Consider the following 16,257-nt stretch of genomic DNA (forward strand, 5'->3'; position numbering starts at 1 on the left):
TGAGCCCGCCGCGTCCACCCGGCCGCTGCCCCCAAAATGTATAAATGTATTTAGTGTGTGTGCATTTATACATTACCTGTCCTGTAGCAGCTTCCGCATGATGTCCGCCCATCTCGCTGGGTAACAGCCACATACACGCTAGCGGCGCATAGTGTCTGACGTCAAACGCTATGCGCCGTCAGCATGTATGCAGAACCCGGCAAGATGGACGAAAACCGCTTGGAGGCTGACACCGGACAGGTAATGTACAGTGGCGGCTGCAGCTTCAGATTTTTGGGGGGGCTCAAAGGGGGCACAAGGGTTGGCAGGCGGGGCTCATGGAGGGGAATTGGCGGCGCGTGCAGCAAAAAATGGGCGTGGTCATAACATTGTGTGGGCGGGGCTAACTAATGTAGTTGTACCAGCTAATGTAATGTTACATAAAAAAAAAAATGAAGTAAATGCACATAATGACAGACCACATAATGACAGACAGCGTTTCCCCAGTAATTGCATGTAATGAGAGACAGCCCTTCACCAGTAAATGCACATAATGAGAGACAGCCTTTCACCAGTAAACGCACATAATGACAGACAGCTTTTCACCAGCAAATGCACATAAGAGACAGCTTTTCAACAGTAAATGCAGGTAATGACAGACAGCTTTTCACCAGTAAATGCAGGTAATGACAGAGAGCCTTTCACCAGTAAATGCACATAAGAGACAGCTTTTCACCAGTAAAATGCATGTAATGAGAGACAGCCTTTCACCAGTAAATGCACATATTGACAAACAGCATTTCACCCGTAAATGCACATAAGAGACAGTCTTTCACCAGTAAATGCACATAAGAGACAGCTTTTCACCAGTAAAATGCTTGTAATGACAGACAGCCTTTCACCAGTAAATGCACATAATGACAGACAGCGTTCCCCCAGTAAATGCATGTAATGAGAGACAGCGTTTCACCAGTTAATGCACATAATGACAGACAGCCAGTGTCCCCAGTATAGGTAGCCAGGTGTATAGATGTCCCCAGTATGTAGTCAGGCTGGTGGTGGTGGGCTGGGGGCCCAAGGGCCGCTCAAGCCTGGCTGGTGGTGGGCTGGAGACCTCAGGCTCAGGCCTGGCTGGTGGTGGTGGGCTGGGGCACCTCAGGGCAGCTCAGGCCTGGCTGGTGATGGTGGTGGGCTGGGGGCCCCAGGGTAGTTCAGGCCTGGCTGGTGATGGTGGTGGGCTGGGGGCCCCAGGGTAGCTCAGGCCTGGCTGGTGGGGGAAAGGCCTCAAGCCTGGCTGGTGGTGGTGGGCTGGGGCACCTAAGGCCTGACAGGTGGTGGTGGGCTGGGGCAGCTCAGGGCAGCTCAGGCCTGGCAGGTGGTGGTGGGCTGGGGCACCTCTGGGCAGCTCAGACATGACTGGTGGGCTGGGGGCCCCAGGGCAGCTCAGGACTGGCTGGTGGTGGTGGGCTGGGGCACCTTAGGCCTGGCAGGTTGTGATGGTGGGCTGGGGGCCCCAGGGCAGCTCAGGCCTGGCTGGTGGTGGGAAGGCCTCAGGCCTGGCTGGTGGTGGTGGGCTGGGGCACCTCAGGCCTGACAGGTGGTGGTGGGCTGGGGCACCTCAGGGCAGCTCAGGCCTGGCAGGTGGTGGTGGGCTGGGGCACCTCTGGGCAGCTCAGACCTGGCTGGTGCGCTGGGGGCCCCAGGGCAGCTCAGGCCTGGCTGGTGGTGGTGGGCTGGGGCACCTCAGGCCTGGCAGGTGGTGGTGGTGGGCTGGGGGCCCCAGGGCAGCTCAGGGCTGGCTGGTGGTGGTGGCTGGGGCACCTCAGGGCAGCTCAGGCCTGGCAGGTGGTGGTGGTGGGCTGGGGGCCCCAGGGCAGCTCAGGGCTGGCTGGTGGTGGGAAGGCCTCAGGTCTGGCTTTTGCCCCCCAAATGGGTGCTCAGAGTCAGGCGTGGTGGATGGGGGTGGTGCCATGCTGGGCTCAGCTTAGACTCAGGAGGGCAGCTCAGGCCTGGGTGGCTGCCTGGTGCAAAAAAAAAAATTGGCAGTTGGCTGGCTGGAGTGGACCGGACAGGACACCCACCCATGACCCACCTTGAGCTGCCTTGTCAGAGTTCCGAGTCCTGCTGGCTGCTGTGCTGAGCTCTGGGCTGGCTACTGGCAGTGGCTCGGTTCCAGCCTCCAGTCCTGGCTGTGCGCAGTGCTGGCCATCGCGGGTGCCTGGGTCACTGGGTGTGACTGAGTGCTGGAGAGTGGAGACTGGCTGTCTCCTGTCGGCGGATGGCGGCAACTAGCTGTTAGGGCAGGCGAGGAGAGTGCGCTGCACATGTCACGTGACGCCGGACGTCGTCACGTGACACACATTTATATGGCAACACACAACGTACACTTGCAGGGCGGGCCGCTCTGCGTGGCTGAGCCAGCCCCCGGGCTGGGGGGCGGTGACTGATTTCTGGTGGGTGGGTGAGTGACACAGCTAGCGCCAGCCCAGGCCCTCCTCCCAGGCTCGGCCCCTTCCTTGTGTGCAGCCAGTAAGGTCGGAAGTTCTCAGAACTTGCGGTGGCCGGCGGGGGGGGGGGGGGGCTTTAAGGGGGGCTAATGAGCTGCCAGCTGGGGCTGAAGCCTGGGTAAGCCCCAGCGTGGCGCCGCCACTGGTAATGTATAAATGCACACACACTGCATACATTTATACACTGCGGCGGCAGCGGCAGGGTTTCGTCGTCTCGTCGCTCGTTCGCAATTCGGCCACCGTACCGCTGCAAACCCAACCAACCAACCAACTTCGGCCCGACATCTTCCAGCATGCGCAATCGACCGTGCGGCCAATTTCTGTCCCGAAATTGGTCACTTTGTCGGTCGGGCTTTCACTTGGCAGCACCAATTTTCATCCAGTTTGATTATAATAATTGAATTGGATGGTCGATTGGTTGGTTGGTCGGCTAATGTATGGCCTGCTTTAGTTTATAGTACAGTAAAAGACAAATTGGGACTAATTTGAGCTATCTTAACTATAATAAATTACCATGAATCATCGCAAACTTAGCTAGGTGTGGTCATATCGTGGAACAATAAGATACAAATACTTGTGGGAGGAAGCTTGAGATATCTGGCTTTATACTCAAAATAAGTTATGAAATCACAACCGGCGATCAATGAACTATTGATGATATTAATCTATACTGTATATATAAAAAAAAAAATAGACCCACTGTGAATGGGTGTTATATCAAAACAGAATGAAATCTTCCAGTGCACTGGAAGAATTAATTCCCCTTTGCGGTGGCTATTAACCACTTAAGGACCGGCCCCTTTTTGATTGATCTGTGCTGCGTGGGCTCTTCAGCCCCCAGCACAGATCAGGTGGCAGACGGTCCATCAGACTTCCCCCCTTTTTTCCCACTGGGGGGATGTCCTGCTGGGGGGGTCTGATTGCCGCCGCTGCCTTGTACCTTGCGGGGGCTCCTCAAAGCCCCCCTCCACAGAGCTATTCCCCCTCCCTCTCCTTCCCTCCCTCTCCTCCTCACTATGGGCAGTACAGGACGGCGATCCATCCTGTACCGCCTCAGATAGGCTTCAGCCTATCAGACGGCAGCGATCCCCGGCCAATCAGAGGCCGGGGATCGCCGATCTCCTTTACGGCGCTGCTGTGACAGCAGTGCCGTACGCTGTAAACAACGGGGATTTCTTCCCCAGGTGTTTACATTCAGCCTGCAAGCCGTGATTGGAGACTCGCAGGCTGTTCATGGAGCCCCCCGCCTGCCATGGAAATCCTATCGGCGTTAGCTGGTCGTTAAAGAGACACTGAAGTGAAAAAAAATGATGATATTATGATTTGTATGTGTAGTACAGCTAAGAAAAAAAACATTAAGATCAGATACATCAGTCTAATTGTTTCTAGTGCAGGAAGAGTTGAGAAACTCCAGTTGTTATCTCTATGCAAAAAAGCTATTAAGCTCTCCGACCAACTTGGTCGTGGGGAGGGCTGTTATCTGACTTTTATTATCTCAACTGTAATTGAACTGTTTACTTTTCCTCTAGCAGAGGAGAGTTTATTACTTCACAGACTGCTCTGAAAGACTCATTTTAAATGCTGAGTGTTGTGTAATCTGGACATATTATAGAGTGATGCAATGTTAGAAAAAACACTATATACCTGAAAATAAAAATATGAGAATATTTTCTTTGCTGCTAATCTTCTAGTAATTATTCATAGTACACAACCAATTCATTATATCATATATTTTTTTTCGCTTCAGTGTCTCTTTAAGTAGTGGTTAATGACTATAAATAAGGAAAACCAATTGATAAATCAAATGTTCAGATAGCCGTGCTGTGAATAATAATGCAAATAAATAAAAATACTTTCATAATTACCAATATGGAGTCTTTATGGGTGTGTCCTTTTAACCTCCTTAGCGGTAACCCCGTGTGTGACACGGGGTAAGCCGCCGGAGGGTGCCGCTCAGGCCCTGCTGGGCCGATTTAAATAATTTTTTTTTGCTGGACGCAGCTAGCACTTTGCTAGCTGTGCCAGCACCCCGATCGCCGCCGCCGCGCACCCGATCGCCGCTATCCGGTGCGGCGCGCGGCCCCCCCCCCAGACCCCTGCGCTGCCTGGCCAATCAGTGCCAGGCAGCGCCAAGGGGTGGATCGGGTCTCCCAATGACGTCCCGACGTCATCCCGCCCCGTCGCCATGTCGACGGGGGAAGCCCTCCAGGAAATCCCGTTCTTTGAACGGGATTTCCTGATCGCCTATCGCCGGAGGCGATCGGCGGGGCTGGGGGGATGCCGCTGAGCAGCGGCTATCATGTAGCGAGCCCTGGGCTCGCTACATGATTTAAAAATAAATAAATAAAAAAAAACTGCTGCGCTGCCCCCTGGCGGTATTTTTCATACCGCCAAGGGGGTTAAATGTGAGAGCCGTTAGGGTAGATGGATCTATCAGGTGACTCTGGTGATGATGATCCCTGATGACTCAGCCCCGCTGTCTATATACGCATCATTATCTATGATCCTGCCCAGAGGATCAAATCTCCCAGCCTATCAGTGGGACCAGTGGGAGTTTTTCCTTTAAAGGACAACTGTAGTGAGAGGGATATGGAGGCTGCCATGTTTAATTCCTTTTAAACAATACAAGTTGCATGGCAGCCCTGCTGATTTATTTGGCAGCAGTAGTGTCTGCGTAACACCAGAAACAAGCATGCAGCTAATCTTGTCAGATCTGACAATAATGTCAGAAACATCTGATCTGCTGCATGCTTGTTCAGGGTCTATGGCTAAAAGTATTAGAGGCAGAGGATCAGCAGGACAGCCAGGCAACTGGTATTGCTTAAAAGAAAATAAACATGGCAGCCTCCATTGCCCTCTTGCTACTGTTGTCCTTTAATTAACTGTTGTAATCTAATTCTAATTGTAACCCAAGTGAAATACTAGATTTCCCCACCAGGGGCACTCTAGGATCAATAATGGATCTCATCCTTTTTTACCGTTGTAATACCTCTCATAACCCAGGACTGAGGTGGCGCTATCGTTTCATCTCTCAATTTTGAATGTGCTATTAGCAGAATAAAGTTTGATCTCCCTCAAGAAAATTCCCCAGTACACAGCTATCTGATTAGAGATGATTACCTAGTGTCTCCTACGAGGTTATATAATCTTAAAGTAGCCATACACTCATTAGAGTAGCAGCAGATAGATCATCAGATAGATCTCTGATTCATTAATGATATACAATTACAGTATATAGGCTGACAGTATATTTTTTTATATTAATTTTATTCTCTAAAGCCCCATCTACACGATCCGGTTAAATCAGACATGTCCGATCGAATCGAATCCCGATCGGACATGTTGGATTTAATCAGATAGTAAATAGAATCGTAATCGAATCACACAAAGAATCGTATCGTGTAGATTGGGCTTTAAGGCGGCCATACACTCGTTAGATTAGCAGCAGATAGATCATCAGATAGATTTCTGATCTATCTGATGTGTTTAGGAACATTTTTTACTAGGAACAGATTTCCAATAGATTTCAGTATAAAATCTATTGAAAATTGATCTGATGGCATTTGTTTGCCATCAGATTTCCATTAGGTCCAGTGCTAAAATGATAAGTCATCTCAACAGATCCACCCAGATTTTCCATCATGTCAGATCGATTGAAATTAGCTGCAAATCGATCGGGCAATCGATTTGCGATAGGCCGATAATCGGCTGAGTGTATGGGTCCCTTTACACGCCTATACCTGAGGTATGAGTTCAGGGACTGGTTAGCTATTTAGCAAACCTTTAGATAACATTCACTCCAATCTTCAAGGTTTGTAAACACTGGCAGTGTCTCATGTCTCACATACACAAGGTTGTGCTAATCCTTTCTAAACAGATTGTGCAGAAAAACACTTAGGACTGATTTTCTATCTCCCTGCCAGCTAAAATCAGTCCTGTTCAGGTTGATTTATTACAAAAGGTAGCCATACACTGGTCGATTTGCCATCAGATTCGACCAACAGATAGATCCCTCTCTGATCAAATCTGATCAGAGAGGGATCGTATGGCTACCTTTACTGCAAACAGATTGTGAACCGATTTCAGCCTTCACAATCTGTGGTGGTGGTGGTGCTGCCGCGGCCCTTCCCCCGCCCGCATGCCCGCATACATTACCTGCTCCGCCGGCGCGACTTCAGTCCCCAGGTCTCCGCTATCTTCTCCGCTCTGGTCTCCAGGTCCAGCATGCTTTACTTCTTTCTGCCCGGCAGGAAGTTTAAACAGTAGAGCGCCCTCTACTGTTTAAACTTCTTGCCGGGCAGGAGGAACTGAAGCATGCCGGAGACCAGCGCGGACACGGAGCAGCGGTGACCGGGGGTAGTCGCGCCGGCGGAGCAGGTAATGTATGCGGCTCTATTGCGTCGGCCGTCGGGTACTCGAACGCCGCTAGCGACGCGCTCCCTACCCGCGGGCGATCGACGGTAATTTTCCGCACGGAGCGATCGACGGGATCGGTCGAAATGGATCGAAATTCGGCGTGTAGCGCGAACGATTGGCAGCAGATTCGATCCCAGTGATCGAATCTGCTGTCGAAACGGCGGCATATCGGGCCATTGTATGGCCAGCTTAATACTTGCATCAAACAGTTATGAAATATCTATTATTTCTAGCTGTAATCAATGTAACTACATATTAATTCATACATTTCATGAACTTCGATTTTTGTACCTAAAGGAAGGAAAAAATATGTTTATCTTTATTCAATTATATCTAAACGAGTTCAATTAATCGCTAAATGGATAATCCGCCATATTGGATTTTTTTGACAACTAGGGGAGGGGAGTGAGCCACCTTTCCATAATCAGGCACCTGTAGGCACGTGCCTACAGTGCCCTATGGTGAATCCGGCCCTGGTTGCTAGTATAGACAACCAACCAATTTCAGCATGTGGAGATATATCCATCTACATTCGGATGTCCCGGATAAACCACAGGATCTTGGAAAAGATAGGGAGTAGCAGCCTTGTGCTCAGTCTGAGGCTCTATGCCTCCTAGTGAGAAGGTATACAATGCAAAAAGGGTCAAGTAAATCAGAGCCGATTACTGAGGCGCTCAATGCTTGGCTCTGAATTATGAGAGGCATTGTTACCAGCCTGAAGAAGTGAGCTGTCAGTCTCAGGAAACGTGTTGCCAACCATTTACTAATAAAACTTTTGCAGGTCATTAGATTGTGTCTTTTTTATGTAAGCCACCTCAAAACGGACCTGGACTTAGAACTTCCTCTCTTCTCTAAAAGATAAGCAACAGCAGAATAACCTTTAACCACTTTGTCCTCCTTGACGTATAAAAACGTCAAGGAGGACAGGCGCGCTCCCGCGCGCTCCCGCGGCCGATCGCGCGCGTGCACGCGCACTCCCGGCCGCGGAGTTGGTAGCCACGGAATCAATGTATCGGGCTGGGGAGCCCGATCATTGATTCCTCTCCCCCGCTGAAAAAGCGACAGCTTCTCTCGGAAGCTTCGCTCTTTCTGAAGCTGTGTCCCTCTAAGCGTACATTGTACGCTTAGAGTGACGTCATGTAAAAAAAATCGAGATTGCCATCTTGTGGCCAAAAAGTAAAACTACAAGTAAATACCCAAAAACATTACACTACACCAATATTTCCCCAAATAAAACACTTTTATATCCCACCCTCCCAAAAATGCCCACATAAGATGTTTAATAAAAAAAAACAAAAAAAACATTACTATAAAAATAAAAAAAAACCATAAATATTTACCTAAGGGTCTAAACTTTTTAAATATCTATGTAAAGATGAAATATTTCTCTCTATTTTTTTTTTTATAAGCTTGTAAATAGTGATGTATGCAAAACGGAAAAAATGCTCTTTTATTTCCAAATAAAATATTGTCGCCATACATTGTGATAGGGACATAATTTAAATGGTGAAATAACCGTGACAAATGGGCAATAACAATACGTGGGTTTTAGGGCCTGTTTCCACTACACGCAGATTCTGCATGCAGAAAACTGACTCCAATGACAGCCTATGGGAAATCTGCATCAGAAAAATCACGTTCAGTGGAAACAGGCTCATAGGCATTCATTGGAGTCAGTTTTCTGCACGCAGAATCTGCGTGTAGTGGAAACAGGCCCTTAATTATGGAGGCATGTATTATTTTAAAACTATAATGGCCGAAAACTGACAAATAATGAATTTTTTCATTTTTTTTCTTATTCTTCCTGTTAAAATGCATTTACAGTAAATTGGCTCTTAGCAAAATGTACCCCCCAAAGAAAGCCTAATTGGTGGCGGAAAAAACAAGATATAGATCAGTGATAAGTAGTGATAAAGTTATAGGCTAATGAATGGGAGGTGAACATTGCTCGGATGCATAAGCTGAAAACGACTGAGATGTTAAGTGGTTAAAGAAAAACATTTCTTTGTTAAGGCTGACATACACTGGTCGATTGCCACCAGATCGACCAGCAGATAGATCCCTCTGTGCTCGAATCTAATCAGAGGGATCTATTGGCTGCCTACACTGTAAACAGATTTTGAATCGATTTCACTATGAAACCGATTCACAATCTGTGGAGCTGCCGCTGCCGCCGCCCCCCTCCCCTGCATAAACTACCTAATCCGGTCTCCGGTGTCTTTTCACCGCTCTGGGCTTCAGGGCTCCAGCTTCACTTTACTTCCTGTCGGGGGAAGTTTAACCAGTAGAGGGCACTCTACTGTTTAAACTTCCTGTCAAGACAGGAAGAAGTGAAGCCAGCCGGAGCCCAGCGCGGAAAAGGGACAGCGGGGACACGCGCTGGCGGAACAGGTAAAGTATTGCTGCTAGCGTCGGTCGTCGGACATTCAATCGCCGCTATCGACGCACTCCCGACCCGCCGGCGATAGAGCAAAATCTTCCGTCGCAGACAGATCAACAGGAACGATCGATTTCGGACGGAAATCAATCGTTCGGGTCAGCGTTTGCGCAACAATTTCACAGCAGATTCGATCACAGTGATCGAATCTGCTGTATATCAGCGACAAATCGTGTAAGTGTATGGGCCCCTTTACAGCTGATATAAATCCTGTAATAAATCTTCAGTGTGTCTACTTCCTGTTTTCATGGAAGCAGACCTAGGGTAAACATTCTGTGTTTACAAATTAGCTGCTCAACCGAGGCAGCCCAGATTCCTGAGCTGAAGCAGATAAGAGATAAAATTGTGATTAGACACAGATGAGGGGGGATTAGACAGGCTAAACTCTAAATACATACAGGGTGCATTGCTCTATGTTTTCCTTCTGTCCAGTGCAAGAGTTCAGGTCCACTTTTAAGTGACCCTGAAGTGACATGTTTAGCATGATTAAATAAATTTGTGTACATAGTACATACTACATATATCCCTACTTAGAACTTGCTTTTACATTTTCTTTTTGCAGTTTAAGTATCTCTCCATAAAGACTTAAAGGGTACCTGTAGAAGTTTGGTTTGGATATCTATGGCATATATCAGTGATGGCTAACCTTGGCACTCCAGCTGTGACAAAACTACAAATCCCATCATGCCTCTGCCTCCCCGTGTTATGCTTAGAGCTGTCAGAGTATTGCAATGCCTCATGGGACTTGTAGTTCCACCACAGCTGGAGTGCCAAGGTTAGCCATCACTGGCATATATGGTGGACATGTCCAAAAGTGCAGTCGTAGTGGAGTCCAGCTAAAACTTATGCTCTCATCTAAATATAGACTCTTGTCATTCTCTTGGGAAGCAAGCCCTCCGGAGTGAACTTTCCCACGCATCGGCTTATCCATACGGTGACCACACGTCCCGCTTTTGGGGTCCCCTGTCCCCGGCACCATTGTGTCCCGGGAAACGTCCCGCTTTTGCCCGCGGGACGTCCCAGCTGCAGGACTCTGGCCACCATCGGAAGGACTCTGGTAGGCGCGGCCACCCAGCTACATTTGCCTCGCCCCCAACCTGCTCATTGCCTACCCTCCAATCAGCGCTGATATCGGGCTGCATCAGCCCTGTCCCTCAGCGTGCTGTTCCTGCCTGTCAGCTCCGCCCCCAGAGCTCCTCTAATCGGAGCGGCCGCCTGGCCGCATCAGGCACGCCCCCAACCTGCGCACACCCTCCGGCAACCACATGGAGAGTGGAGACCAGGCAGCTAAACGAAGAGGAGAAGAAATGGGTGAGAGCGCCCTGTCAGTGTCTTCTCCGCTCCTGGTGTCACCCTCCCCCACCCAGTCCTTGTCACCCTTCTCCCCCAGTGTCACCCTCCCCCACCCAGTCCTTGTCCCCCTCCTCCCGTAGTGTCACCCTCCCCCACCCAGTCCTTGTCACCCTTCTCCCCCAGTGTCACCCTCCCCCACCCAGTCCTTGTCACCCTCCTCTCCTAGTTTCACCCTCCCCCACCCAGTCCTTGTCACCCTTCTCCCCCAGTGTCACCCTCCCCCACCCAGTCCTTGTCACCCTTCTCCCCCAGTGTCACCCTCTCCCACCCAGTCCTTGTCACCCTTCTCCCCCAGTGTCACCCTCCCCCACCCAGTCCTTGTCACCCTCCTCCCCTAGTGTCACCCTCCCCCACCCAGTCCTTGTCACCCTTCTCCCCCAGTGTCACCCTCCCCCACCCAGTCCTTGTCACCCTTCTCCCCCAGTGTCACCCTCCCCCACCCAGTCCTTGTCACCCTCCTCACCTAGTGTCACCCTCCTCACCGAGTGTCACCCTCCCCCACCCAGTCATTGTCACCCTCACCCACACAGTCAGTGTCCTCCTAGCGTTTATTTTGTGCTGACATGTTGCCCGCATTGCGTTTATTTTGTGCTGACATGTTTGCCCGCAGTGCGTTTATTTTGTACTGACATGTTTGCCCCCATTGCGTTTATGTTGTACTGACATGTTTGCCCCAGTGCGTTTATTTTGTACTGACATGTTTGCCCCCATTGCGTTTATTTTGTGCTGAAATGTGGCCCGCAATGCGCTTATTTTGTGCTGAAATGTTGCCCGCAATGCGTTTATTTTGTGCTGAAATGTTGCCCGCAATGCGTTTATTTTGTGCTGACATGTTGCCCATTGTGTTTATTTCGTGGTGTCTGGGTTAACTGTTGCTGCATTTATTATTTAATGGTCATAGTTGGCTATGTTTGCTGCTTTGGGGTTATGGCATACTATTAAATAGCATCACACAGTTTCTGCACACCTATGATGCGAATCCTCGTTTGACCACATCACGGCATAAACACTGCTTTCTTATGCCTCGCTGTTGCATCATTACATTAGCTCCGCCCATAGAATGTTATGGCCACGCCCATTTACCGGCACGGCAGGCACCCTGTTTCCCCCCCCCCCCCCATCCCACCCGACCCTGTCCCAGGTTGAGCCTACAAAAATCTGGTCACTCTATTATCCAGCATGTGATGGCACTTGCCAAAAACCACTTAGCAGCAAAGTGGAGGACCTCCCACCTCTCCACGGACTGTCTGCGAGAATCTTAATAAAACTATGCTTTCTGAACACATCTTAGCTAAAATTAAAGACAAAGTGCCTAATTTCTTCAAGACTTGGAGCCAGTGGATAACTTGGCAGGATAACTTGAGCTCAGCTTACATGCTACATTCTTTTTAGGTGTATGCTATTTTTTCTGGCACATATACCTAAAGTATGTGATATATTCTGTATGCTGCGCTGTACCACCTGGAGATATTGTATATACCGTATTTTTTGCATTGTTTCTTGAAGGACTCTGTAAAGCTGGCCACACACAATACATAAAAAAAATCCACACAATACATAAAAAAGATCCGAATTTAACGCACGTTTGTGGTACATTGGTCAGATTTTTCAAATATTAGTGAATCAGAAAAAAATGATGGCAAATCTTGAATTGAAAATAAATGTAAAAAAATGGTATGGTGTGTGGCCACCTTTTAGATCAGGCATGGACAAACTTGGCCCTCCAGCTGTTATGGAACTACAAATCCCACAATGCATTTGCCTTTATGAGTCATGACTGTGGCTGTCAGACTCCTGCAATGCATTGTGAGACTTGTAGTTCCTCAACAGCTGGAGGGCCAAGTTTGCCTGTTTTAGATGATTACTTTTGCTTCCTGGCCTTCCCATTCCATGTCTTTCCCCAATTTATTCCCTCTGCTCAATTGGCATGCAGTGGTCAAAAATCATAAAACAAAACAAACCTTCAGCTATAGAAACAAAGTGCTGACCCAGTTTGAGAATAAGTAGAAATAAGGTGCATACAATAAAGTGCAGGAGTGCAGCAGTGAGAGGAGCTTACCCACAGATCAGCACCGGGAGAGAGACGGGGAGACAGCCTTACGCGCTCGCAGCTATTGGCTGCTTCCAATGGAGACAAACGACATAAAAACCGTAACCGCCTCTTATCAGTCTGGACAAAGTCACCTTTCATACCCTACTACACAGGCATGAACCCAATCGGCATCTGCACAGTACTGACGCGCTTGTACATAGATGGGTGCACAGCCACAAAGAGGAAGAAGGTCCCAGCTGGTAGTGGAGGGGTTGTGGACATCGGGGAAACCTCTGAGGCTTCCAGACTTCTCTCTCTTTAATGTTAAATATCTCATTTTTTTAATATTACAGGTTTGCTAGAAACCACAGCTGTGCAATTCATAACCAGGGTGTAACTACAAATCATAGTGTCCCCCCCCCCCCCCCCCGCAAAACTTTGATTGCCCCACAACCTAATATTCACACCCTTTCCCTTGCCTACCCATGGTGACCCTCACAGCCAGGGGGCCCAACTTACAGGGGTCTTAAAAAAAGTGTGGACATCATAATCTACCTCATGTACTAATAATCACATCGGACGGAGGACAAAAAGCAAGAAGTAAGGAGAAAACATCATTACTCATTTTTAAGAGTTCAACAAACATGAAGAGCTGGGATGGAAGCTTGAAAGCTTAATATGCAAATCTAGATGTTCAATAACATGTTTAAACCAGTAAAATATACTGCACTTCATCATAAAGCAGAGTAGATCCAACTCCAACAGTACATTTTTAAGACACTTCATGGACATCTTACCTTCATGAGAGAATTCACCAGCGCTCCTCTTTCTATGTTCAGTAAGTTTCCGATCAGTGGAAGTGGGGTTGGACCTGGTGGGAGATTCCGATTCCTGTACATTCTGTACCATGTTGAGAAGATGCAACAGCAGAAGGAGACAAGTATGATCAGCAAAGCTAACATCTCTGTGAGCTTAGAGTGGAAATAAACTAGAGTGTGCAGCTCACTGCAAAGAATGTTTGTTTTCTACAGGGGTGGGAAGGGCTGCGTTGAAAATACTCCATACGAGTATTTTATCCACGTGAAATGTTAGTTACAGAACTTTAAAGTGGTATGAAGCTCAAAAACACATTTTTGCTCTAAAGCATTAAACACAGAAGAAAATCAAAAACAGGGAACAAAAAAATGCTGCTATTATGTCACTAAAAGATATGATTACACCTCACTAAAGCTAAACGATTACAAATGGTCAGAAATGACGATCTATGATTCAGACAGATTTCCGCTTTCTGATAAGTATCTTTATGATTTCCACATATCTATTTCCGATTTCTGAAAAATGTAAATTTTTTTGTGCTATTTTGTCAACTAAGTTAGTTAACCAGTTTGCATCCCGCATACAGTATAATCACGTCATTGCAAGTGGCTCCTGAAAGCCACATGACGTGATTATAAGTTGCTGTCTTTTAATGAGCACAGCGGGCGTGCTAGCACGCTCCTGGGCTCATTAACCCCCCTCCCCCTAACTACACTACTCTGGCATCCCTTCCCGTGTCTCCGATTCCCCCACCCCCCCGCCCGATCCTCTGTAATACCCCCCCTCCCCCTCCATGCTGCGATCGGGCAGCATGGAGGATTACAATGTAACAATATTTACCTTACCTTGTTCCAGCGCCGATCGCGATCCTCTCCCTGTAGTCCCGCTGTCAGCCTCACTATGCTGAGTGAATCTGGTCCCGGCTTGATGACGTCATCAAGCCGGGACCCGATCCGGTCAGCATACTGAGGCTGCCAGCGGTACTGCAAGGAGGAGATCGTGATCGCCGGTGGAACAAGGTCAGGTGAGAGATTCTTGCTTCCCTGCGCCTAGCTCTGCAGAGGGGGTGGAGGGGACACCTGGCATTTGGGGAGAAAAAATATCTTAAAGGGCCAACTCCTGGCTATCCATGGGGGGGGGGGGGGGGGGAGATAAAAATTAAAAGGGGCACACAGCCGGCCACAAATGGGGGAGGGGGAGGCATACAGGGCATACACCTGGCTATGAATGGGGGGAGGGGAGGTAATAAAAAACACATCTGGCTAACTATGGGGGGGGGGGGAGATAAACAGGCACGTCTGGTTCACTGAAGTGGGGGGGGGGGGGGTTTACAGAGGCACATCAGGGGCTGGGGAAGGGTAACGGGGCACATCTGGCCAAGTATGGGGGAGGGGGGGTATAAAGGAGCACATCTTGATAACTAGGGAGCGGGGAGGATTAAAAAGTGCCACAACAATTAAAGAAAAATCCAAAGCCGCAAAATGGAAAAAAATGCACCTTTATTTCCAAATAATATATTGTCGCCTTACATTGTACTAGGATCATACTTTAAACCCTGTAATAACCAGGACAAACAGGCAAATCAAATGTGTAGGTTTAATCTACAGTACCACTTACTATTTTCAAATTATAATTGCTGAAAACTAAGAAATAATTCCTTTTTTCATTTTTTTCCCCTTATTACCATTAAAATCTGTACAAAATTAAATAATTCTAAGCTAAATGTACCACCCAAAAAAAAGCCTAATTGGTGGCGAAAAAAACAAGGTATAGATCATTTATGTGTGATAAGTAGTGATAAAGTTATTGGCTAATGAATGGGAAGAGTGTGAAATGTAGAAAATTGTTCTGGTTTTTTAGGGGGAAAACCCCAGGGACGCGAACTGGTTAATTGTAAAAATACTTTTCTTTCAGAATCCGCAATTTTTTTGCATATGTACGCAATTATTTCCGATCGGTAACTATAGTAAATCTCTGAATTGGCCTTATGTACGCTATAATGCAGAATCCGCATTTCCGATCAGTCGATAGACTTTTGCATTCTCTGATTGGCCTAATACCTCTGAGTTTAAAAAAAAAAAAAAATACTAAACCTGGAGCATCCATGGTGCAGGGGCAGGGGCATCTTTTCTCTCCGATTATTGTGTCCCCCTAGTACCTCTTGTGTCCCCCTTGTACCTTTAGTGTCCCCTTGTGTCCCTCTCTTGTCCCCCTATGTCCACCTCTCTTTTCCTGTGTCCTCCTGGTGACCCCATGCCGTCCTTATTCCTGCAGTGTCCTTTTTTGTCCTCCGTAGAGATGGCCCGAACCTCCGATTTTAGGTTCGCGAACCTTCGCCAAACATTCGATTTGCGCAAACTTTCGCGAACCGCAATAGACTTCAATGGGGAGGCGAACTTTGAAAACTAGAAACATTTATGCTGGCCACAAAAGTGATGGAAGGAGTCTAACACCTGGAGGGGGGCATGGCAGAGTGGGATACACGCCAAAAGTCCCGGGGAAAAATCTGGATTTGATGCAAAGCAGCGTTTTAAGGGCCGAAATCACATTGAATGCTAAATTGCAGGCCTAAAGTGCTTTAAAACATCTTGCATGTGTATACATCAATCAGGGAGTGTAATTGAAGTACTGCTTCACACTGACACACCAAACTCACTGTGTAACGCACCTTAAACAGCTGTTTGTGTAGTGCCGGCCGTGCTGAAATGGTGCGCATC

General features: G+C 48.1%; 1 protein-coding gene across 5 annotated transcripts in view; it reads right to left on the reverse strand.

The window, feature by feature from the left end:
* Window positions 1–16,257, reverse strand: part of LOC137528229 (cytochrome P450 2F2-like) — a 93,012-nt gene that overhangs the window by 61,014 nt on the left and 15,741 nt on the right. For 3 of the 5 annotated variants that reach the window (XM_068249516.1, XM_068249514.1, XM_068249513.1), the window contains exon 2: window positions 13,522–13,624. In XM_068249516.1, coding sequence (XP_068105617.1) covers window positions 13,522–13,624 — 103 coding nt within the window. Of the gene's footprint in view, window positions 1–13,521; window positions 13,719–16,257 lie in introns of those variants that run through there. The other 2 variants (XM_068249515.1, XM_068249512.1) reach the window with 1 other exon arrangement.

The sequence above is a fragment of the Hyperolius riggenbachi genome, chromosome 8, assembly GCF_040937935.1.
Source record: "Hyperolius riggenbachi isolate aHypRig1 chromosome 8, aHypRig1.pri, whole genome shotgun sequence".
Taxonomy (NCBI): domain Eukaryota; kingdom Metazoa; phylum Chordata; class Amphibia; order Anura; family Hyperoliidae; genus Hyperolius; species Hyperolius riggenbachi.